A 26,941-nucleotide genomic window follows, 5' to 3' on the forward strand; every position below is an offset into this window, starting at 1 on the left:
ACCCAGGTGCTCCAAAATAGCTGATTTTAATAGGTGTTATGATATTGCTCTCTTTCCATACAATTTCAATTACATCTATTATTTAAGTCCTTTCAGAATATCTGTGACATTTTTAATTCAAGAAACAACAAAATTTCAGAGTTTTTTCTAAACTATATCCATTTGACGTCACCTTTTAAATAGCATTACCAGGAGCCACTGATATCCTACCCACTTATATGGTGGAAATAATTTCTTATCTTCAGTTAATAATCAATGGTCCCATTCCAAAACAAGTAATAACTGCAGCCAAAATTATGGTTTTATTTTTGACAGAATTAGTTCCTTTGTCACCTGTATTTCTGAGCCACTCTGTTCATCTAGTCATAACAGCAAAATACACTGTACTTGTTGTTTTGTTTTTTTTTAATAAACACATTTCTTTTCCACTATTAGATTTTTAGCTTCTTGAAAGAGTCACTTCTTTTTCATCTGTATATTCCCAGTACCTAGCATTGAGCAGATTATTTTTACCTCTAAAACTCCAGATTTCATTTTTCTCTGTATATTCGGGTCTATACTGACATATTTTTCACAAATAAATACCATCTGATACACTCTATCCCACTTATAAACATTTTCTATGTTATGAATTTTAAAGATAATTTTGATAATAAAATATCCATAATTTAAACTTTCCCAACTTATTAAACTTTGAGAGCTAATACATTGTAAACATAGTTTTTTACTTCATTTGAAGTCAAGTTCTAAATTTTTTTAGAAATTACCGATTATACTACTGAGGAAAGTATACCTGAACAACTTGAAAGATTCAATTTATCTGCAAAGAACGAACTTAAAAAAAAAAAAAAAAAAACTTTTTAAAATCAAGTGAATAGAAAGTTACAAAAAAATTTATGAATAACAAACTACATTATACCAAAAAAAAAAAATGTTCTGTTTACACTGAGATCAGAAACTATCCCCTACATTTTCAAATTCCTCTATAAATTTTAGAATAAAAATTTAAGTTTTAAAAAAGGGAGAGAGGGGTCCTGGGTGGCTCAGTTAAGCATCTGACTCCATTTCAGCTCAGGTAGTGATTTCATGCATCTTGAGATCAAGTCCCATATCGGGTTCCACATTCTGTGGGGAGTCTGCTTGAGATTCTTTACCTCTCCCTTTGCCCCTCCTCCCACTCACATGTGTGCACTCTCTTGCTCTAAAATATATAAATCTTTAAAATAAATAAGGAAGAGAGTAGTTTGCATAGTAGGAAGTTTTAAATTGTCTGATACAAATAATTCTGTAACTTTCAAAACATTCAGTTGCCAACCAAGTAAGTCTCTTTAAACCAGTGATTCAATGTAAGAGACTATCCTCTAAAGCAGTAATTCACAAATGCTGAAAGGATGTTACCACCTTTTACTGGTCTGAGACAAAAAGAGGGAAAAAATGTAATTAATACTTCATAGAACCAAATATAAAAGGACAGTCCTTTATCTTTTATTTTAATGTAAGAATTTATTTTTTAAATTGAAATGACCTTAGATATTTTCATATACAATTCCCTAACGTGGCAAATAAAAGTTGCTAACTGTACTGCTCCCCCAAATTTTCTTAAAAACGTTACCAGTATCTAAAACAGAAGTTTGGAACTTATGTTTTAAAAGGACTTTACTAATATATCACAAAACATTTTTGCTTTTTAAAAAGAGAAAAATGTTGTTCAAGTAACAAGGAGTTTACCTTTTTTCATCTTGGCTCTCAAGCATGTAGCACAGTGCCTGGCACATAGAAAGCATTCAATAAATATTTGCTCCATTAATAATAATGAAGCTAAGTCACTCAGATGATGGCAACTGCCAGATTTTTATAAATTAAAATAAAAATGGAATTTTTAGAGTGAGTCACAATGTTAAATTCAATGATATTAAAATAAATGGTAATTGTTGGACTTTTTAAAAATTTAAAAACAAAATAGAATTTTTATTGTGAATCACAATGCTAAATTTAACAGTAAGAAAATGTGCCATCTGCAACAAACTCTCAGATAAATAATCCATTTTTTGTACTTACAAGTCTAACGGCATTAAGAAATAATGCTAAGAGATGAATTGGGGAGAATAAATGATACAGGATGGATGAATGTTGAAGCTGAGTAACAGGTATATGGGAATGCATTATACTATCCTCTTTTATTTTTTTGTTTAAAATTTCTCTAATTAAATAATGAGAAAAGGGGTGCTCAATTGGTTGGGCGACTGCCTTCAGTTCAGGTCATGGTCCTGGAGTGGCAGAATCGAGTCCCACATTGGGCTCCCTGTTTAGCGGGGAGTCTGCTTCTTCCTCAGACCCTCCCCCGTCTCGTGCTCTCTCTCTCTCATTTTGTCTCTTTCAAATAAACAAATAAAACCTTTTTAAAAAAAATGAGAGAAGCAGTGAAACAAACACGTGCTGCAGAAAGACACTACAGTAGTTAGAAGACTGAGATACTAAGATGTCGTTCCTGTTCTAAAGCTCCGCTGAACATAAAATTAACATACATGAAAAGAAATCTAACAGTAGGCCTGTGTACAATTATATGTCATATATGTAATAAATGCTTTTTAGTCCTGTAGGAGTTTACAACAGAGCAATAATGTTCCCCATGTACTTAGAAGATTTAGGCCTTGAAAGAAGAGAGAGAGCAAATTACTAGAATGAAGACAGAAAAAGAAAGTTGAGTCACAACAGGGGGGGAAAAACAAGGTATAACTGGCCTAACCAGAGAAGATACATGTGGGAGTAGAGTGAAAAAAGAGATTACCAAGAAGGGCAGGGTAGATCATAGAAAAGAGAAACTATAGGGAGGGGTTCAGCGATCGTCTGGGAGGGGTACCTGGGTAGCTCAGTGGCTGAGCCTCAGACTCTTGATCTCAGTGTGGAGCCTACTTATAAAAAACAGCAATTCAGGGCAAAATTGTGGCCACTGCAGAGTTCTCATTAGGTACTGTTCTGATTTGTTTTCTCAGGAAAATTAGCATCGCAGCATTATATAATGTGACTGATGGGGACTGAAACATAATGGAGTCAACAAGATTATAGCAATAACCCAAATGTCAGGTGATTCAAGTGTGGATGAGGGCAGAAGCCACAGTAGAAATAGAAAGGGATATTTCAAAGAAAAAGAGAAAGGATTTCTTGATTAACCAGATATAAACAAAGCAAAGCAATTAGTCAATCATGTCAAGGTTTCAATTCTAGGTGATTAATGGGTATTATTTCAATTTATAAAGACACACAGGAATAACGGAGGTAGACAAAGTGAAGATAATTATGTTTGATTTCAGCAAAGTTGCAATTTAAGGAGACAATAGTAACCATAGTATTATAAAAACTAACATTTATATTTAGCTTACTAGATGCCAGGTTCTATTGTAGATAGATGTATTAAAGCATTTATCGCTCAAACACGCTTTTTAGGTGAGTAATGTTATTATTATTCCTATTTTACAGAAGAGAAAACTGACATTCTATGAAGTTAAGTAACTTGTCTAAGATGACAATGAAAGTAAGTAATGGAACAGGATTTATACCTGGGCTTCATTATATTGCTGAATTGCCTTACCATAATATTATAAAGATGAAGAAATGTTTATGATAATACACTGCACAAAAGATGAATTTATTCATAAAGCTACATAGCTCTGTAAAAAAAAAAAAATCTCGCAGCACCTGAGTGACTCAGTCGGTTAAATGTCTGCCTTCATGGGGCGCCTGGGTGTCTCAGTGGGTTAAAGCCTCTGCCTTCGGCTCAGGTCATGATCCCAGGATCCTGGGATGGAGCCCCACATCAGGCTCTCTTCTCAGCAGGGAGCCTGCTTCCCTTCCTCTCTCTCTCTGCCTGCCTCTCTGCCTACTTGTGATCTCTGTCAAATAAATAAATAAAATCTTAAAAAAAAAAAAAAAAAGTCTGCCTTCAACTCAGGTCATGATCCCAGAGTCCCGGGATCAAGCCCCACATCAGGATCCCTGCTCAACATGGAGTCTACTTCTCCCTCAGACCCTCCTTCCTCTCATGTTCTCTCTCTCACTCTTTTCTCAAATAAATGAATAAAATCTTAAAAAAAAAAAAAATCTCACAATCTAACACTTTTAACAACCAATCACCTTGTTTTTATGTTTTTAGAGAAAGGAATATTTTAAAAAGCTTTAAATAAACTAAAAATAATGACAAAATACCTAAGAAATCAGAGAAGCAAGATTTAAGAACAAATTATTATAGTTAAAAATAAATGTTATAAATAGCATAGCCACTAAATATTACAGTTTAAGTGATGCTCTCAATTGTCACGCCAACATACAAGTTAAATAATTATTCAGCATACTTTATCCAACCTTTTGTATACTCTTAGAAGATTCATATTTTGGAAATTCAGAGTTCAATTTTTTAACACAAGCTCCAAAATAAATTTCATTTAGAAGAGATTAAAGCTTCAAAATACATGTCCTTCAGAAGATACTAAATGTTGCTGCTTCCTCTACAGTAGAAGGCCTTACTCTTTCCTTCCACTGGCACACAAGTTAAAATACAGCCATATAGCATAATCACAAAGTAAACTGCCTTGTGAATATAAATATAAATATAAATGTAATTTTTATATGCCATAGTCCATAGTCCATAAGAAGAAAAACTCTATTTTTTAAAAATATGACACCGAAACTTAGCTTTTCTATACCGCAGCAATTTTAAGACAAGCAATGTTTACTTACGTTCTGATACTGTATAAAGGAGGTTCTGGGGTAAAGGAGGAGGTAGTCTTGCTCCCACTGGTGCAAGATTGGGCACTGCACTTGTCCCAGGCTGGTCACGGTTGTTTATCAAGCTTGACTGTGTTATGGGTGGTCCTAAGAATTAAAAAAAAAAAGAAGAAGAAGAAAAAGAAAAAGAAAAAGGTAGAGCATGACTATTTCCTAACTAATAAAAATACTCACTATACTAAAATGAATTTGGAATAGTCATAATTGAAGTACCTACTTTGGCACAGAACAGAATTAAGGAATTTGATATAGGCAGGCTTCAGCACAGTAAGTTGCATAATTAAGAGGATATTTTAGTTCTAGAACAGACAAAACAATTCTGGGGTGAAAAAAAAGCAGGATGGTTACCTCTGGGGAGCAGGGAAGAAAAATGACTGACAAGGAACTTGAACAATCTTTCTGGGATAATGGTAAGTTCCTTTTTAAAAAAAAAAGATTTATTGATTTATTTGAGAGAGAGAAAGAAAACTTCAGCGGGGAAGGGAGAATCCTCAAACAGACTCCCCGCTGAGCAAGGAGCCTAATGCAGAGCTCCATCCCAGCACCGAGATCATGACCTGACCCAAAATCAAGAGTCAGACGCTTAAGACTGTGCCACCCAGACACTCCTAGAATAAGAGTAGAGTTCTACAGAACTCTTAACTTCTACATTAGGAACATGTTTAAATGTACTGATGTCTGCAACATACTAGGAAATGAATAAAAAAAAAATAATGGGAGAGATAAAAAGATAATGTGATAATAGAAATATATTAAAATATTAATCACAGAACCTAGATGGTGAGTATATGGGTGTTCAATGTACAGTTATTTCAACTTTTCAGTTAGCTTGAAATTTTTCATAGCAAAATGTTGGGGGGAAATGACACTCTTGGATTTCATTTTTAAACAGAAATATTCCCACACTTCACATCTTTTTATAAGTTCTTCTAGAAATTAAAATAATTTTTATAGTCTTTTATCTTAGAAATTTTCAAATATACACAGAAGTAGAATAATAGTATGTATACCATACAATACCATCATAAGATCTATTTATTTGAACACACAAGAGAGAGAGAGAGGAGGTACATGAGTGGGGGGATGGGCAAAGAGAATTTCAAGCAGATTCCCTGCTGAGTGTAGAGCCCACTGCAGGGCTCTATTTCATGACCCTGAGATCATGATCTGAGCCAAAATCAAGAGTCAAAGGCTTAACCGAAGTGAACCACCCAGACACCCCCAAAGAGATATTCTTTAAAGACTGGGAAATTTCGGGGCGCCTGGGTGGCTCAGTGGTTAAAGCCGCTGCCTTCGGCTCAGGTCATGATCCCAGCGTCCTGGGATCGAGCCCCGCATCGGGCTCTCTGCTCAGCAGGGAGCCTGCTTCCTCCCTTCTCTCTCTGCCTGCCTCTCTGCCTACTTGTGATCTGTCTGTCAAATAAATAAATAAAATCTTTAAAAAAAAAAAAAAAAAAAAAAAAAAAGACTGGGAAATTTCATGTTGTTCTTTCTGACATCTTCAAAACAACTGGATTTCTTAAGATGTCATCAACCAGCAAGATTCTGTCACCCAAGATTTTTTCAAGGTACTATAAATAATGTAATAAAACAATGGATAGAATAAAGAATAACATTTTAATTACAGGAATATATTCAAAATTCTATTATTAATTTATCTTTCAAAAACTTTAAATTTGGTGTCAAGTTAGTGAAGAGGTAGGTTCTTCTAAATACAATTCTTTGCTAAAGGACAAAATATTTAATGAACATGTACTTACTTGGTATGGGAAGCACAACAGAAGGTGGAGGCTGGCCATGTCCCTGGGGAACAGGAAGTCTCATACTGTGGCCAGGACCTGGACCTGGACCTGGGCCTGGGCCAGGGCCTGGGCCTGGACCTGGGCCTGGGCCTGGCATGGGAGGCATTAACATTCCAGGAGGTGGTGGAGGAGGAAGCCCAGGAGGAGGTGGAGGGAAAGGAATCATGCTTGGCAGAGCAACTTCATCAACAACGAGGGGATCATTTCCATGATCAAACTGACAAAGGTCACCAAGTACACAAAATCCTCTTTCTGAAAGAATATAAGAAGAATCTTATTATGATCTTAGAGCTCAGAAAACAAATAAAACAAGACCCTGAAAAGCCTACCAATCTGATTTACAAACTAATTTTTCTCCAAGGAATTTAGAAGCCTTCTTAGTGTTATTGTTAATCATCACATATCCCTGAGGTAAGGCCAGATGGATGTACTCTCTACTTTCTATGAGACCACGCTTTGTTGAGGTAGCAAGTAACAGGGTCCAAGACAGGTTACTAGCCACTACAAACCTATTTGCCATTATGTTTTCATAATAAAAATTAAGATTCTGGGGCACCTGGGTGGCTCAGTAGATTAAGCCTCTGCCTTCCACTCAGGTCACGATCTCAGGGTCCTGGGATCAAGCCCTGCATCAGGCTGCTTGGCGGGGATCCTGCTTCCGCCTCTCTCTCTGCCTACTTGTGATCACTCTCTGTCAAATTTTTTAAAAAACCAAAAACTTAAATAAATAAATAAATAAATAAAAATAAAAATTCAGATTCAAGGTGCCTGGCTGGCTCAGTTGGTAGAACATATGACTCCTGATCTTGGGGTCATGAGTTCAAGCCCTGCACTGGTTGTAGAGATTACTTAAAGGAAATTTAAAAAAAAAAAAAAAAATTCAGATTCATTTTAGCAAAGGCAGGATACGTGTGTGAGGGATTTAACTGGACAATCTAATTTCAATCATCTATTTTCATGGTATTATTCTAAATTCTACATTCTTGCTGTATCTGTAATTTGAAATGTTTAAAATATTTAAGTTGGGGGTCAGCTGGGTGGCTCTATGGTTTAAGCATCTGACCCCCCCCCCTTTTTTTTAGGATTTATTTATTTATCTCAGAGAGAGAGAGCACAACCAGGTGAAAGGGGAAGAGGGAGGACAGGGAGAGAGAATCCCAAGCAGACTCTACACTGAGCATGAAGCCTGAGCACGGTTAGATCCCACAACCCTGAGACCATGACCCGAGTCGAAACTAAGGGTCCAGCACTTAACCAATGGCACCACTCAGGCACCCCAAGCATCTGACCCTTGATTTCGGCTCCAGTCATGATCTCAGGGTTATAAAATTGAGCCCCAGGTCAGCTCCACACCCATTTCCTTCTGCCCCTTCCCCCTTAAAAAAAAAATAAATAAAATAAAATATTCAAATGAGAAGGGGCGCCTGGCTGGCTCAGTTGGTGCAACAGGCACCACCAACTCTCAAGGTTTTAAATTTAAACCCCACACTGGGTACAGAGTTTACTTAAAAATAAAATCTAAAAAAAAAATTCAAGGGGAAATTATTTACTAGGTTATTCACGGCAGCACTGTTTATAACAACAAAATATTAAAACACCGCAAAAGCACACTAATAATGAATTAAGTTAAACATATTTTCCTACATTCACAAAATTAAGAAACCTAAAAAAGATATGAAGGAAGCCCTAATGTATTAATAAAGGATAACTGCCATAAAATACCACTAAGTGAAAAAAACATGCAGAGGAGTGTGAAGAATATACTAGGGTTTATGTAGAAGAGAAAACAGGGGAGACTATATGTATCTATGTATGTGTATATATATATAAGACTATGTTTGGAAAGCTACACAAGAAATTAGTAACATTAAATTGGCCTTGGGAATGAGAACTCAGTAGCTAGGAGACCAGGGTGGGAATGAGACAATGCCTGAGTTATGATTTGATTGTATTTCCTACTTAAACTAAATAAAATGTAAAAATATATTCTGTATTTATAGAAAAAAATGTTACAATGTCTGCAATTTACTTCATATGATACAGGTCTGGGAGAACAAGGAGAGAAGTACAGATGAAAACAAAATTGCCCATGATCTCCTAACTATTGATGTGAGATTATGGATACATTAGGGTTAATTACATTATTTTGTCAACTTTTACTAATATTTAAATATTTCCATAATAAAAAATTAAAACACATAAACACATAGATTCATTCAAGTGGAGAGTCAGCAAATCAAAATTTTAAGTAGGTTATATAATGCTTAACAAATTCCAAGCACCAAACACTACAAAAAAAAAATTACAATTCCTAATGTCTACCACATTTTGTGGTATACTTACAGTGTTTAAAGTAGTAAGAACAACAAGAAACAAACAAATGGGTCAAATTTGAACATTCTCTTAACCAGAGCCAAACTATTAAATCAAGAAAGTAAATAAGCATATGCCAAAGGAGATTTTCTTTCTCACTCATCCCTTTTAACAAAATCTGGACTATAATGAAAAGGTATGCAATACTAACATTTGCTTTACTAGTACTTTTGGATATAAGAGAAAAAAGACTTTTTGCCATGATAAGTTCTGCATACACTAGCAATATTAGCAACATTTGCTTTACTAGTACTTCTGGGTACAATATAAAAGAGAATTTTTACCATCGTAATCTCTGCATCGCCTCTTTGGTGGTGGGTTTCGACCAAAAGAATTGGAAGAGCTATGATTGTTATAGTAATTAGACCAACTCTCCGTTGTGTTTTCAGAGTGGTGTGCAGGTGCGATCACAGTAACAGTGCTGGGAATAGACTGTGCCCCAGAGGAATACTGCTCAGAAGAGCTCGGAGGTGGTGCAGACACAGGCACATAGGAACTCTCCAAGTCATTCCTTTCACTCTTAAACTTTGATCTTTCCCTGTGCTCTGCTTCGGAGACAAAATAAAAACAAGAAACAAGATTAGACACTTATGTTCTTAACGATGTTTATTTTCTCACAGAACAGGGAAGAGAATATTGCAATAAACTCACTAAGTTGTCCATATTTCAAAGTGTTTTCATTATTAATATATCCTAAAAGAAGGAACATCAACATGACATATCTTGACCAGTAACTTGTGTAAAATCATCTTTTATAACATTGACATCAATACATAATGAAAAAAGCCTGATATTTAATAAGGAAGGTATCTAAGAACTGACTTCCAAATGGATATCCCGAGAGATCAGTGGTTGGGATCTCAGTTATCTACTTATCTGTTTCCTTTTTAATTTTATAAACTCCAGACCACCTTAAAGCAAAACAATTATTTTTAGTGAGGGGGTGAGGGACAGAACAGGGAGTCTTTTTCCTCCAGTGATAGCTTTGTTGATTAAAAGACATTAGTTTCAATTACACAAAATGAGTTTAAGTCCAGACATGTACTATGATATCCTTACAACAACATTTTAGTCCAACTCCTTTGACTCCATCCTGACAACAGAGCCCTGTCTTTATAACAAAATTAGCATCAGGTTTTTTGAGACAATTCTAGATTTTGCATTGCTCAAACATGTTAAAGGTACACGTGTTTTTAAGGGGCAATCTGGTATCCTCAAGACAGAGCAAGATAAGGAATACAGAGATTTTAGGAGGAAGCCTCATCTACTCACCAACGTTCCTATTTGGATCTCGGTCTTTGCTGCGCCCTCTACTTCGGCTTCGACTTCGACTCAGGCCCCGGCTCTTACTCCGACTCTTACTCCTGGCTCTTCTCCAGTCGTATTTCTCACGGTACAGTTCATTCCGCTCATAGTACCGGTCATAGTCTCTCCATTTGCCATCTTCTCTTTTTTTCTCACGTGTCCTATAATACACAGATATAAACGCCATATGTATACTATAGAAACCAAGTACGCCAACAAATCAGGAGTACGAAATACCCTCAATTCGTCAAAAGTCATAGTGTCTGAGCTTTTTCAGAAAGCTGTAAAACCACAACATAATTCCTCTGATCCATTATATAAAAAGAAAAAACATTCCCTCAATTACACTGGGTGGGGAGAAATGAAAAAAAGAGGTGAAACCAAAGTATGGGGAGGGGTAGGGGAAAAGCAGAAATTTAAAACTAGAAAAGAAGAAATGCAGAACCAAAGTTTTCCTAAACAAAAGACTAATTTTTTAATCGCAGGCTGATGAATCAACATATAAACTGAACTATCTGTAGTATAAAATACTATGGATGATTTTAATAGTGAGCACCCCTAACCAAATGGAACATTTCATTAATATCCTCTAAGGAGACTACTCCCACCCCTGTGCTCTTGGGGAAAGCACATAATGATGACTGTTTATAAAAGCAAGAGAAAGTACGACAAAGACAAAAAAACACAGAATGGAGGGAAGATAACCACCTCTTTCTTTAATCAGTTTAGACAGAGGCATCAGTACATATGTTAAAAATCCCATTAACGCCCTAGCAGTAACTAAAAAGCAAGTTATCAGTGTCTCCCTAATTAAATATAAACACACACCTTCGCTCACTAGATTCTGAACGAGTCTTCTGGGGACTAGGATACTTCTTTTTTCTACCATCTCGTTCTTCCTCTGCTGGCTCCTGAAATACCTATATGAAAGCATTCAATAGGAAAAAGATTAGTCCTTCTATTATTTATAAAACACATCTATCTGATAATTTTTCTAGTACAAGAGAGGGTACAAATACAATGAAATACTGCAGTCAAATTATATACAAAAAAGTTAGGCAACAGAGAAGAGTAAAAAAGATGCTGAAATTACTTTAAAAGTAATACGCTTATTTTTAAATGTTAATTTCTCTTTTTTTAAGATTTATTTATTTGAGAGAGAGAAAACAATCAAGCAGGAGGTGCAGAAGGAGAGAAATCTCAAGCAGACTCCAGAGCTCAGCACGGAGCCTGAGCCTAAAACAGGGCTCTATCTCATGACCCTCTATCTCATGACCCTATCTATCTCATAACAGCTGAGCCAAAACCAAGAGTTGGACCCTCAACCGACTGTGCCACCCACACACCCTAAATATTAATGTAAGGTAAGAAGAGCAATGCAAAAGGAAAACAGCAATTCATCCCTCATAATGAAACCACAGAAAGAGGAAGTCTCTAAGTATCATACATTAAATGATTTTTCCCTAATTGTAAAATATATTCATAATTTCAGAACTGTAGATTTATTTCACGGAAAGGTTTCAAGAATTAATGATAAAGTTAATAAGTGCCATAAAATTACACATTTCACAACATTTACAGAAAAATGGTATTGGAATTCATGGAAATACTGTCTTCTTTTAAAGCTTAACAGTTAAGACTGACCAGAAATCACCTGTGATTTCATTATTTGTTTTAAAAAAGTTAATCTCAAAACAAATAAATAGCCTCTACTAGAGAAAGGTGAAATAAAGTCATTTGCAAGAGCTAAACAAATGTCCATCTAATGGAGAAGCTCACTTAACAAATAGGAGTCAGTGAATGGAACAGATGATAACAATTTAATAAATCTCAGGGAACCTAAAATGATAGCCACAATATGGCAACCATATGGCACTGGCTAAAACACGAATCATTTGCTTAGATTATATTTAAAAATCATTCTCTCTACCTATTTACAGGAAATAGAGTATATATTACTCCCCTGGGATGCAATCTGCAAATACAGACAGTAAAAACTCTACAGCACAAAAGACTGAGTTCCTTCAACAGAATAAAATTTAAGGGAAAAAAGGGGATGAGGAAAAGAAGACCGAGAGAAAGATATAGGTAGGTTTAAAGGGGGATTGAAAGATTAAGAGAAACTTAAAAGACATCAACTTGGAAATCTTTTTCCTTTTCTGTATTTTGCAAGGACTTTTTGATGGATGTGTATTAACTTCTAATGGAGAAAAATAATTCTTAAAAAGTTAAAAGGATCAGGAAGTTGGGGTGACTCTGTCGGTTGAGTGTCCAACTCTTGACTTCAGTTCAGGTCATGATCTCAGTGTCATGGGATCAAGCCCTGCATTGGGCTCTGTGCTCAGCACAGACTCTGCTTGTCCCTTTCCCTCTGCTCCTCCTCCTACTCATGTTCTCTTTCTCTCTCTGAAATAAATAAATAAAATCTTAAAAAAAAAAAAAAAAGTTAAAGGACTGAAGAGAAATAAAAACATAATATCATCTAAAAACTTGAGCATAAATGTTCACACCAGCATTATTCCTAAAAGCAAAATGTATTAACCTCTTGCCTATTAGCCCAAATATGCATCAACTGATGACCTAACGAAGAATATGTGAGGTAATGGGTATTAAGGAGTGCACATATTGCATGGAGCACTGGGTGTTATACACAAAAAATGAATCATGGAACACTACATCAAAAACTAATGATGTACTATATGGTGACTAACATAATAAAAAAAATTAAAAGGAAAAAGAAAAGAAAATGTGATATATCCATAAAATGGAATATTATTCAGCCATTAAAAAAAATGAATACATGATACAACCAAATGAACTCTGAAAGCATTATACTAAGTGAAAGAAAGAAGCCAGTCACAAGACTACAAATGGTATTGCTCTATTTACAGGAAATATCCAGATCAGGCAAATCCATAAAGAAATAAAGATTAGTGGTTGCCTAAGAGAGGGGGAGGGGCCTGAAGGAGAAGGGTTGGAGGGTGATAGATTAATGGGTACACTATTTCTTTTTTGGATGATGAAAATTATAATGGATCATATCAATGGCTGTACAACTCTGAATACAATAAAAACCATCACATTTGTACACTGTAAATAGGAGAATGGTATGGTAGGGGAGTTGTATTTCAATAATGCTATTAAGAAGTCAAAGGCACCAGAAAAGCCCTCAAATAGTGAAAGGAATATTGAAAAAGAAAGCCAAAGTCGGTGGCATCACAATTCCAGACTTCAAGCTCTATTACAAAGCTGTCATCATCAAGACAGTATGGTACTGGCATAAAAACAGACATATAGATCAATGGAACAGAATAGAGAGCCCAGAAATAGACCCTCAACTCTATGGTCAACTAATTTTCGACAAAGGAGGAAGGAATGTCCAATGGAAAAAAGACAGCCTCTTCAACAAATGGTGCTAGGGAAATTGGACAGCCACATGCAGAAAAATGAAATTGGACTATTTCCTTACACCACACACGAAAATAGACTCAAATGGATGAAGGACCTCAATGTGAGAAAGGAATCCATCAAAATCCTTGAGGAGAATGCAGGCAGCAACCTCTTTGACCTCAACCGCAGCAACTTCTTCCTAGGAACATCGCCAAAGGCAACAGAAGCAAGGGCAAAAATGAACTATTGGGATTTCATCAAGATCAAAAGCTTTTGCACAGCAAAGGAAACAGTTAACAACTGACAGAATGGGAGAAGATATTTGCAAATGACATATCAGATAAAGGGCTAGTATCCAAAACCTATAAAGAGCTTATCAAACTCAATACCCAAAGAACAAATAATCCAATCAAGAAATGGGCAGAGGACATGAACAGACATTTATGCAAAGAAGACATCCAGATGGCCAACAGACACATGAAAAAATGCTCCACATCACTTGGCATCAGGGAAATACAAATCAAAACCACAATGAGATACCACCTCACACCAGTCAGAATGGCTAAAATTAACAAGTCAAGAAATGACAGGTGCTGGCGAGGATGCGGAGAGGGGAACCCTCCTACACTGTTGGTGGGAATGCAAGCTGGTGCAACCACTCTGGAAAACAGTGTGGAGGTTCCTCAAAAAACTGAAAATAGAGCTACCCTATGACCCAGCGACTGCACTCCTGGGTATATATCCTAAAGATACAAACGTGGTGCTCCGAAGGGGCACATGCACCTGAATGTTTATAGCAGCAATGTCCACAATAGCCAAACTATGGAAAGAACCTAGATTTCCATCAACAGATGAATGGATAAAGAAGAAGTGGTATATATACACAATGGAATACTATGCAGCCATCAAAAGAAATGAAATCTTGGGACGCCTGGGTGGCTCAGTTGGTTAAGCGGCTGCCTTCGGCTCAGGTCATGATCCCAGCGTCCTGGGATCGAGTCCCACATCGGGCTCCTTGCTCAGCAGGGAGCCTGCTTCTCCCTCTGCCTCTGCCTGTCTCTCTGTCTGCCTGTGCTCACTCTCTCTGACAAATAAATAAATAAAATCTTTAAAAAAAAAAAAAAAAAAAAAAAAAAAAAAAAAAAAAAAAAAAAAAAAAAAAAAAGAAATGAAATCTTGCCATTTGCGACGACGTGGATGGAACTAGAGGGTATTATGCTTAGCGAAGTAAGTCAATTGGAGAAAGACAACTATCATATGATCTCTTTGATATGAGGAAGTGGAGATGCAATGTGGGGGAGTTGGGGGAGGTAGGAAAAGAAAAAATGAAAGAAGACAGGATCGGGAGGGAGACAAACCATAAAAGACTCAATCTCAAAAAACAGACTGAGGGTTGCTGGGGGGAGGGGGGACGGGAGATGGTGGTGGGGATATGGACATTGGGGACGGTATGTGCTATGATGAGTGCTGTAAAAGGTGTAAACCTGGCGATTCACAGACCTGTACCCCGGGGATAAAAATACATTATATGTTTATTAAAATAAATTAATTAAAAAAAAAGAAGTCAAAGGCCCTGCAAAATATGGATGAACCTCATATAATAATAAGCTAATGGGGGGTATGTGATCAGCTCAGTTGGTGAAACATGCTACTCCTGATCTCAAGGTTTTAAGTTCAAGCTCCACGATGGGTGTAGAGATTTTAAAATAAAATCTTTTTTTTTTTTAATTTTATTTCTTTATTTGACAGACAGAGAGTGAGCACAAGCAGGCAGTGGCAGGCAGAGGGACAGAGAGAAGCAGACTCCCCGCTGAGCAAGGAGCCTGATACGGGGCTCGATCCCAGGACCCCAGGATCATGACCTGAGCCAAAGGCAGCCACTTAACCAACTGACCCACCCAGGCGCCCCCAAATCAAAAATTTAAAAAAAAAAAAAAAAGGCAAAAACGGTGTGATTCCTCTTACATAAAATGGAAAAAACAGGACAAACTAGTACATCGTACTAGAGGAAGGAATAGCGGTTACCCTGGAGAGAGGGAAGTGAGAGGGAATAAGGAAAAGACATTTAAAAAAAAAAAGAAATTTCTGGGGCTCCTCGGTGGCTCAGTCGGTTAAACAGTTAAGCATCTAACTCTTGGTTTTGGCTCAGGACATGATCCCAGGTCCTGGTATAGAGCCTGACTCAAGCTCTGCACTCCCCACATTGTCTGCTTTGTCCCTCTTCTTCCCTTTCTGTTCCTCCTCACTTTTGCATGCGTGTGTGTGCACGCGCACATGCACACCTTCTCTCTCAAATAAATATAATGTTTTTAAAAAAAGAGTATCAACCAACCTGGTTATTTAGATCTTGATTAAAACAAATGGGGAAAAATGGACATTTATGAACAATCAGAAATTTAAACACTAACTAGGTATCTGTTACTATTTTAAGGAATTACTTTTATATAAAATTTTTTAAAGTATCACTTTTTAAATATTATCTTTTAGAAATATGCATATTAAGTATTTACAGATAAAACGTTATCTTTGGGATTTATTTCAAAATAATTTAAGAGGATAAAAACTGGCTGAAGTATAGTAAAAAATCACTGCTCGTAGATTTGTAATTATTGAAGGTGAATGATGGGTACATAGAGACTTCTTTCACTATTCTGGCTTCTTACAAATACATTTTAAAAGTTAAAAAATAATAATCTGCATTCTTCTCTATTTTATAAATTTTCTAGAACTTCCTGGTGGCTAAGGATATGTTTTTCCACAATTATTTCTAACTTAATCTAAAATAAGTTATTTGGGGGGTGGCTGGGTGGCTCAGTCAGTTAAGCATCTGCCTTCACCCCAGGTCATGATCCTGGGGTCCTGGAATCAAGTCCCACATCAGGCTACTTGCTCAGTGAGGAGGGCTGCTTCTCCCTCTCCCTCTGCCTGCTGCTCATCCTACTTGTGATCTCTCTCACTATATCCCTCTGTTAAATAAATAAATAAAATCTTTAAAAAATAAAAATAAATTAAAAAGTGAGAGAGTGTGTGTGTGTGTGTACGTATACATATATATGTGTGTGTATATATACATATATATATCTGGCATTATAATGCCTATATATTCTTGAATTTAAACTCTATATGAAGATTTCAGGGCACCTGGCTGGCTCCATGAGAAAGAATACGCGACTCTTGATCTCAGAGTCATTTAGTTCAAGCCCCATGATGGGTATAGAGATTATTAAAAAATAAATAAACTTAACACTTCATAAACCAAAACCTCTCATCTACTTCAATCTTACTATTCTAAGAATATGAAAAGTAGATTTCTTTATAGAGTCATGGTATCACCAGGCACAGTAATTTTTCAAGATTTTCTCCTATGTTGTCCACCTAACTTAAATCTTTCTACTTCGCATCCTCTATTAGAAGTCTAATCATTGCACATTTAAGTTTTAATTATTCATTATCTTGATCTATCACAGCTACACAAGTCTAAGAGCCTCCATTCTACTGAACAATATATGATATATAAGTATACTAAATAAGGGATGCGTGGATGGTTCAGTCAGTTGAGCATCTGACTCTTGATCTCAGCTCAGGTCTTGATCTCCATGCAGGGTGTAGAGCCTACTTTAAAAAAAAAAAAAAATGTATACCAAACAGGTATTTGGTTGGGCAGGACTGGCCATGGACTGATGGGTTGTTGGAGTTGAGTGATTAAAGGGTAAGAATTCATTATATGGGGGCACCTGGGTGGCTCAGTGGGTTAAGCCGCTGCCTTCGGCTCAGGTCATGGTCTCAGGGTCCTGGGATCGAGCCCCGCGTCGGGCTCCTTGCTCAGAGGGGAGCCTGCTTCTCTCTCTGCCTCTGCCTGCCTTTCTGCCTGCTTGTGCTCTCTCTCTCTCTCTCTCTCTCTGTCAAATAAATAAATAAAATCTTAAAAAAAAAAAAAAAAAAAAAGAATTCATTATATGACTGTCCCTTATGACGTATGCTGAAAATTCTCTACAATATAATAGTATTTTAAAAAATTAAAATGAAATATATTTTCAAACAAAAGAAGGAAAAACTGTGCTACCGGTTCTCATATTTCTAGTCAAAAATCCAAATCTAAGAAAAACTGCCTTCTAACATTTCAGATCATCAGGCATGGTGCAAATCAGGAATTATAATACTTAAGATCTTTTATCATAATGGATGATTCTTTTGCTTGTTCATGAACTTAGGGTAAGGGTTTAATAACAGCCAATTGTAAGAATAGCAAATTCACAAGTCATCTTCCAACTACAGGTAAAATACACTGTGCTTCATAAATATGGCACATATATACCAAAGTTTTTTCCTGCACCTGACTGAGTTGTGGCAATGATCCAAATTCTTACATGGTTCCCCATGTGACCAGTAATCTATTAAACTACTGATGGTACAATGTTAACTGCGGACCCAGGAATAAAGTTAAAATGGCTAGGTCTTAGGTGGATTTGAACCTCTGTACACTGTTCTGAGCATCAACTCAGCACACACCAGAAATATAGCCCATTAGCCAAAAGTGTGTGGTACCTCAAACCCCTTTCATTCCATGCTATCTAACAGAATTACTATAAACTATTTTATATACTATCATATAGAGCTATTATTTATATCAGTCATGACAATTAAGTTGTGTATAAAAATCTTAGAAAACAAGAGAAATGCCAGACAGTTTCATTTGGGATATTTACACAGAGAAGCTGATAGCCACTTCAAACTTTTCAAAATTAGGATTTACTATAAAGATACAAAATGAAATGGCATAACAATGTGGTGTTTTTTCAAACTGTCCTTTCAAAACTCAAAATAATGTAATTTTTCTCTTACATTCAAACCAGCTATCTTTCATACAGATACTTCTGGTCCACTGAATTTCAACAACTACAGAAAAGGACAGATGGCACAAAGATTTTAACTATTTCTTAAAGATTTAACATATACACATAGACCCAAAATTATACATTATCAAGTATGGTAGAAAAGTTTCCTCTTATTTCCATTACTTGAAATAACATACCAGGAGCCTTTCCTATTCTAATAAGATTTTATGAAACAATTACAAGGCATGAGCCAAAACCAAAACTGTGACAGTGGTTTCCACTGATCTTAAATATAGTCATTTAATGACTTCTTTTGTTTTCTTTTAATGATGGATCCATTCAATCAACCTAGCATCTTAAGACAGAGCAGAAATGACAACTAAATGCAATACATGATCCTTAGATTGAATCCTGTACTGGAGGAGGGAAAAAAAAGCTATAAAAAAGGGGAAACTTTTTTGGGGAGGAAAAAAAAAGGCAAGGGGGACACTGATGCGTCAATTGATAAAACTGAAACACAGATATTTTATTAAATTTAATTAAACTAGTAATGATATTATAGCTATCTAAAGGAACATCCTCAGGATGACTGGATGGCTCAGTTAGTTAAGCATCTGACTCTTGATCTCAGCTCAGATCTTGATCTCTATACCAGTGAGTTCAGCCCCACGCTGGGCTCCACACTGGGTGTGGAGCCTACTTAAAAAAAAAAGTAACAGAACATCCTTATTCTTATGAAATGCAGAATATTAGGAGATCATGATGTATCTAACTTACTCCTAGATTCAGAACATGATGGTCTTGGGTGTTACATATAAAGAGAGCAAATGGGGCTAATTTTCAATAGGTGAATAGAGAGAGACAGTGCGTTGAACTTTTAGGTAGGATTCCTGTCATTTTTATGTAAGCTTAAAATCATTCCTAAATAAAAAGCTTATTAGGTACTCATAATAAAAATAAAAGTTAATAAATATTTCTGTATCATAACCAACTTTTATGTACCAGGGAGTTGATTAGAATGTGTAAGTATACAAAATCTCATTTAAACCTCAATGAAGTATTACTTAGTAGTACTACTTAGTAGTACTTAACCACTACTTAGTAGTAGATCATAGTAATGATCATTTTCCTAATTCGAAAATGAAGCAAATAAGTAACTTATTTTAGAACAACAATTTTAACTCATGCAACCTGATTTTAGAGCCCATATTCTTATACAACACTGTTTTGTCTACATATAAAAAGAATTACAAATGAACTCTATAAAATTTTCCCCTTGGTTCAAACAACTAGATTACCATAAATAATCATGTTTTTGTACTTCAACATTGTAAAAACATTTTTTCTTTTTCTTTCACTCATTAACAATGATATTTATAACTACATTAATTATAAAAAAATACTCTGGTTAAAAAAGAGAAAATGGTTTGTCTAATATATGGAAATGTGTTACTTAATAATTTCTCTTAAGGTTTTATCAATACTTTAATCAAACCTCTACATTTAACCAAGTTTTCTGTTTCTAAAGTCCCTGTTTCTAAAGATTTCTCTGAATTTCTCAATATTACTAAACTTTTTCTTGGAACACGAAACACGCTATCTGAAACTCTTCCAACATTTCAAGTCCAAAGAACTTAGAAGCCCTGATAAAGAATCTGTATCATGTGCTAAACACAGAAATTTCAATCAACAGATAATTACTTTTAAAGAGGTCAACTTCCAACTAAGAATGATACTAGTAATAGGATCTTAAAATCCCCCAAAAGCAAAGAAAATTTTGTATTACCTCTTCTTTAATTTCTTCTTTTTCTTGGACTGGTGGTTTTGGCTCAGGCTTAACTGGTTCCAGAGGTGGAAGGTAGTTCTTAGTATAGAGACTTTCAAACAGTTTATCCACAAAACCTGAAGTTTCTAAGGAGAAGAAACACTATTTAAGAGTTGCACAAACAAAGCCAGATGTTTGAAAACACTCTACGGCAAAGGTGAGGAAAACAGAACATCTCAAATACTGGTGGTGGAACTAAAAATGAGTCTAACCCTTATGATGAAGAATACCATTTCTGGATTTTGAAACTACTATAAACTAAATAATACAAATTAATAATTTCAAAAGAAAATATTTGTATATATGAATAAATATTCTTATATTTATAATATATATTTATATATGTTCATATATTCATATAAGATGAATATTCATATATATATATATGAAAAAGTACTGGATTTTTTATGTGTAAAAAAAAGCCCTAAAATTCACCCAAAACTATGTAATTCTAACTTTTCAAGTGAGAAACCATACTTACTATCTTTCCCTTCTAAGGAGATATTTGAATTAAAGGATATCTTCTCATACCAACTGTTAGATCAATCAATAAGTATGCATTAACTACATTCCTTTCATATATTCAACAATATTTACTGAATACATTCTATGTACCAAGCTCCATAGGTTCCAAGTAGCCATTCTCAATAAAGGAAAGACAAACGGTGGGGGGGCAGGAGGGAGCGGAGAGACACAGATAAAAACGCAAACAAACATATAACATGGCAGGAAGTGACAAGTGCCATGACAAACAAAATGAAGCCAGACTGGGAAGAGGAGAGGATGAATAGGGGCATGAGGTATAATATATTGTACATAGGGCACTCAAAGGAAACTACTCTGAGAAGGCACATTTGAGAAGACACCAGAAACCATTAGAGAAGAAACCATTTCAAGCAAGAGTAAAATGAGTTCAAAAGCCCTGAGCTGGGAACATGTTTGCCACGCTAAAAAAAAAAGGCAAGGAGAACAAGGTGGCTAGCATGGAACAAGTGAAGGGGAGTGGTAGGAGATGAGGTCAGAGAATTAGCAGGGGAGGACTCTAGGAAGTTCTGCACGTATGGAAAGGACTTTGGTAAGAAGATCGGAAGTTAAAAGCACAAAGAGAAGATCATGCCCATCTCTTCCTGGACAGCAAGAGGCTCCAGCCAAGAGGGAGAAAAAGAAGTAGCTCAGTGTCCTAATAAGCAGTAAGCATTAGAAGCTACATTATCCACAAGTTGTCACACTGCCAACCATCAACTAGACTCTGCTACAAGCTACAGAGGACCCATTCCCCTAAAAAGCATTGGAGTTACAACTGCTTCAACACAGGAAAGCAGAGAAGGAAAGGAAAGGGGGAAAAAAAAGTCTTCCAAAATATATGATAAAGAGTTAACAGGAATGGATATATTCAAATGTTAAAGGATGATGACTGATTTCTTTTCTTCCAAACTTTAATTTCCAATATTTTATACAAAGTTTAAATTTAAAATCGTAAATATGTGGCTGGAGGCACATAATAATTACCTTTTTGTAAAAAGACGTCAAGTTGATCAGCACAAAAGGCTTTCAATTCCTTCTCAGGTTTGTCCTTCTTGACCAGCGCTACAACATAGTTGGCTAAGGCTGAAGGGTCAGCATCACATCTAGTTAGACAAAGAGAAAACAAAAATTTTCAAACTTTTTTTTTTTTCAAATAGTGATGTCATTAATAAAGTCACCCCTATTCTGGAAAAATAAAGGTCTTTAAAATAAAGTGATTGCAAACAAAGGTGATTTGTGTAACAAAGAGCATATACATAATGTAAACAACACTGTCCCTTTCTGCTTATTTTTATAAAACTGTGTCTCCTATGTTCAATTTTCTAATTATACCCAGAATTTTGAACCAAATCTGCATGTTTGCTCTCTCAGTGGTAACAGGGAAAGGGTGGCAATCAACCCCTGAGTTACACTGCTCTAGAAGCACTGTTGATATCCTCATGAACTATCTGTTGTTCCATGTGACCAAGGATGAAGAACCAGAGCAAGTGGGACACCTTTCCCCCATTCCCCCATTCCCTATAACCCCAGGCACCAGCATCTAAAAACAGTGATCAAGTCCACCAATAATCTTCTCAGTATCTTAAGGATCTCTTTAAAAAATAAGAACACAAGAAGGTTAACACCTTAAATATTACTGACAAATACTCTAGCAGCTACAAGCAATAAAGAAAAAAATCTGGGACCTAGAAGAGAAAAAAGAAATGGTAGAAGGGCAGCAAGGACAACCTCTATCTACTTGTCTCTCTTTTTCTTTTTTCCTTGGCAGTAGTAACCTGTCTTTTGGGTTTTGTTTTTAAGATTTTATTTATTTGAGAGTGAATGAGAGTGAGGGAGCACAAGCAGGGGGAGAAGCAGAGGGAGGAGGAGAAGCAGGATCCTCGCTGAGCAAGGTGCCCAACGTGGGAATCAATCCCAGGACTCCAGGATCAAGGCCTGAGCAGAAGGCAGACCACCCAGATGCCCCAGTCACCTGTCTTTCAACATTCAAAACCATCTATGCCAGGGCAGCCCACATTCCCTGAGTTGTCAATTCCTAACATGTAGGAATCTTCAGACCTAATATTTTATCTACCCTACAAGAAAGAGAAAATTTTGTGCTCTAAATACATATATTTTTATATATTTAGATATTACACGTATATAATATATATAGGAAAAATATATTTTTAAGTACATAAAGCAAATTTTATAAAAAGAAAACCAAGCATCAGCACCTTTACTTCCTTCTTGTCTATATTTTTAAAGTTCATATTTCAATAAAATAGAATTTTTTTATTGCCAATATGGCTGTGGGAAAGGCTATTTCTTTGAACATCAATGCACATTTACGCACCAAATCCAAGGGAGCAACTTTCAGTGACTGTCAATCTTAAAAAACTCAGAGCTAATGTTATGGGTAAGGATCAAAGTGCACTAGGAGAGAGTATAAGTGTGCAAGATGAGGAACTACACATTAATAAAAACATGCAATTTAGGGGAGCCTGGCTGGCTCAGTGGGTTAAGCCTCTGTCTTCGGCTCAGGTCATGATCTCAGGGTCCTGGGATCGAATCCCGCATCGGGCTCTCTGCTCAGCGGGGAGCCTGCTTCCCCCTCTCCCTACCTGTGATCTCTCTCTGCCAAATAAATAAATAAAATCTTTTAAAGAAAAATGCAGTTCAGCCAGGATTTTTCTTAAGTAAAAAATGTAAATTCCATTTTCGAACAGATTACCTTGGTAAACCCAATTGCTAAATTCTCAAATGGATAGATCAATATCAGAAAAACAAACAATCTGATCAAAAAATGAGTAGAAGGCCTAAAACAAACAAACAAGCAAAAAAAACCTGTCAACTATAATTAAATCAAAGAAAAAAAAATCTTTAAAGAAGGAAAAAAAGAGAAAACTGGCAGAGGACCTGAACACGTATTTTTCCAAAAAAGACATGCAAATGGCCAACAGGCGTTTAAAAAGATGATCAACATCACTAGCCACAAGAAAATGCAAACCAAATGAGATATCACCTCACACTTGTCAGAACGGCTATGATCAAAAAGACAAGAGGGGCACCTAGCGGGCTCAGTGGGTACAACATCTGACTCTTAATCTAGGGATTTTGAGTTCAAGCTCCATGTTGGGTGTAGAGATTACTGAAAAATATAATCTCAAAAAAACAAACAAAAAAAAGACAAGCAATAACAACTTGGTGAGAATGTAAGGAAAAGGGAACCCTCATGCATTGCTTGATAGGAATGTAAACTGGTGCAGCCACTATGGAGAACAGTATGGAGGTTCCTCAGAAAATGAAAAATAGAACTATGACATGATACAGTAATTCCACTTCTATTTACCTGAAGAAAATGAAAACACTAATTCAGAAAGACATATGCACCCTTATGTTCATTAAAGCATAATTCACAAGAGTCAAGATAAGGAAGCAACCAAAAAAATCCACTGATAGGTAAATGAATAAAGAAGATAAAAATGACATGGTACATATAGATATAATGTATTATTACTCAGCCATAAAAAAGAATGAAATCTTGCTATTTGCAAAAACATGGATGGACCTATAAGGTATATGCTAAGTGTGCTAAGTCAGAGAAAGACAAATACCGTATGATGTCACTTACATGTGGAATCTAAAATACAAAAAGAAAGAGAAATGCTCACAGATACAGAAAACAACCTGATGGCTGCAAGAGGAAGGGGAGTTGGTACAGGGGGGTGGGGAGAGAAAATGGATGAAATAGGTGAAGGGGCACAGAAAGGTGAAGAGACACAATCTTCTAATTACAAAATAAGTAAGACATGGGGATGTAATGTATAGCCTGAGGAATATAGTCAATAATATTCTAATAACTTTGTATGGTGACAGATTGTAATTTGACTTATTGTGGTGACCACTACACAATGTATAAATCAAATCACTATGTTGTATATGTGAAACTAATGTAACGCTGTAAGTCAATTACTCAATTAAAAAAAAAAAAACAAATAATAGTATGTTCAGAAATGTTACAGAGGCCATGCCCACCTTGGCTAATCCATAAGCCCCTTAAAACAGAAATGTGTAGAGAGATTTAATCTCACTCCTGAAAACAGTAAGGTATTTGATCAGTATAGTTCTAATCAACATTCAAATGGGAGGATTAAAAAAAATATCTATCAGATTTCTACCTTTACTTAGAGAGTTCAGATCCTGGATAAGGAAGATATTTTAAACAGAGAAAGAAAAGGATTTTTAAAAATGAGAATGGCAGGGGTGCCTGGTTGGCTCAGTTGGTTAAGTGGCTGCCTTTGGCTCAGGTCTTGATCCCTGGGCCCTGGGACTGAGCACCTCACTGGGCTCCCTGATCAGCGGGGAGCCTGCTTCTTCCTCCCTCTCTGCCCTTCCCCCAACTTGTGCTCACAGGCACGCAAGCGCGCACGCTCTCTCTCTCTCTCTCTAATAAATGAATAACATTTTTAAAAATAAAAATAAGTGAGAATGGTAGAAAGAGACAATCTCATTTTTTTCTGCTGTTAGGAGAACCTTTGAGGAGTCTCATGACCCAAAAGGTAGAAAGCTGGGTAATACAAGGTTTCTAGCGAGAAGCAGGCACAACGTTGAGATTACTAGATAAATGAGGGGAGTTAAACAAACCCAGATATCTTAAACATGTATTTAGTCTTCACACTCTGAAAAACAAATGCAAAGTAAGGTTGCTCCTGATGAAATATATTTTGCTGTGATGTGTTAAGCCTCAAGATGAATAGTTACAAGAAGGTAAAAGAGCAAAAAAAATCTAGACTCTTAAGAAAAGAGAGTGATCACAGATATTAAGTATTTGTGCAATATGAGTGATTGTTAGTAACTGATAGTTAGAATTCTGTACCAAATACAAAAAGCATGTTTACAGCCAATGGAATGGGACCATTTAAATTTAACAGTTCTTAATCTGTATCCATAAAGTGCACTATGAAGGAAATTGGTGGTCTGAAATAATAAGTCACACCAATTAAATGGTGAAAATTAAATACAATGGGGAATTTCATGCTGTAATTTTCTGTACCTTTATGATTGTTCTTATTTATTCTTTCATCACCCCCTACTATATAATCCTTAAAAACTGACAATTATAATACTGCAGTAGCTACCGCACCAATGCTAACAGTAGCCCAACCAAACTTCCAGAAGTGAATTGCAAAAATCCGAGCATGAGTAAGATCCTTGATAATTTACACAACAAATGCAGGACTACTTCTTACTTCTCTTACCTCAGAGTATTTAAAATCCTTTAGCTATTTATTTGTAACCAAGGCTTATGAAAATTCACTTTACATAACTGCAGGGACAAGAATATTTGGGAATGAAGATGATTTTAAGATTTTGGATCCATGGCTGTATTAAATACACACATTTCTAGATAGAAAGGGGCTTCTGTTATAAAAAGAGATTAGAAAACACAGTAATACCCATCTAAAATTACTATTCTAGTATAGTCTCTAAAAGGTCTTAACAGCACAATCAAGGGGTTACTATTCATTTCATAGATACCTAATTTGTAAGTATGTAAAGACAAATTAAGTGATCCACTCATGATCAGGCAGAAAGCACACCTGCGGAACGAAAACTCAACTACAATTCCGCAGAGTTAAAATCTATTTTATACCACATATACTTTCCTACTGTAAATCTGCATTCTATGGCTCAACCGGTAGTTACCTTCTAATTAAATGAACAAGCAAAAGAAATCTCTGTAAGTTTAATGGAAATTAGAAATATGAGGACTCCTTAAAATTCACATCTTGCATAATAACGTTCTAAGAACATCTTTCAATTATCTATCTTTTATTTAAAAAATAACTTATCAACAAGAATGAATTTTCATCAGGGGAAGTTAACTGAAATATTGCCCTAAAAATGTAAAGTAAAATGAGGTTTTATGTGTAAAACCTCAAATTTGTCTTTTTCCTCCTTAATGAAATCTCCACTGCAGGTATATGACACATCTGCTATGCTGGCACATCAGCTTCACAGATTTCATACACAAACCCGATCCCAAGACCAAAGGGCAAAGGTCTTTCTTTACCTTAGGCCCCAACCCAAGAAACACTACTTAAAAATTATCAAAGTCTATT

The 26,941-nt window shown here is 35.9% G+C and overlaps 1 protein-coding gene across 6 annotated transcripts in view; it reads right to left on the bottom strand.

Moving 5' to 3' along the window:
• LOC308343625 (RNA-binding protein 27) overlaps positions 1–26,941 on the bottom strand; it is a 77,448-nt gene that overhangs the window by 42,207 nt on the left and 8,300 nt on the right. For 3 of the 6 annotated variants that reach the window (XM_080804761.1, XM_080804759.1, XM_080804757.1), the window contains exons 2-8: positions 21,822–21,940; positions 20,274–20,398; positions 11,091–11,182; positions 10,230–10,423; positions 9,242–9,502; positions 6,543–6,836; positions 4,735–4,869 (exon numbers count right to left, since the gene is read on the bottom strand). In XM_080804761.1, the coding sequence (XP_080660887.1) occupies positions 4,735–4,869; positions 6,543–6,836; positions 9,242–9,502; positions 10,230–10,423; positions 11,091–11,182; positions 20,274–20,398; positions 21,822–21,940 (1,220 nt within the window). Of the gene's footprint in view, positions 1–4,734; positions 4,870–6,542; positions 6,837–9,241; positions 9,506–10,229; positions 10,424–11,090; positions 11,183–20,273; positions 20,399–21,821; positions 21,941–26,941 lie in introns of all 6 variants that reach the window. The other 3 variants (XM_080804760.1, XM_080804758.1, XM_080804756.1) reach the window with 1 other exon arrangement.

The sequence above is a fragment of the Martes martes genome, assembly GCF_963455335.1.
Source record: "Martes martes genome assembly, chromosome: 5".
NCBI lineage: Eukaryota > Metazoa > Chordata > Mammalia > Carnivora > Mustelidae > Martes > Martes martes.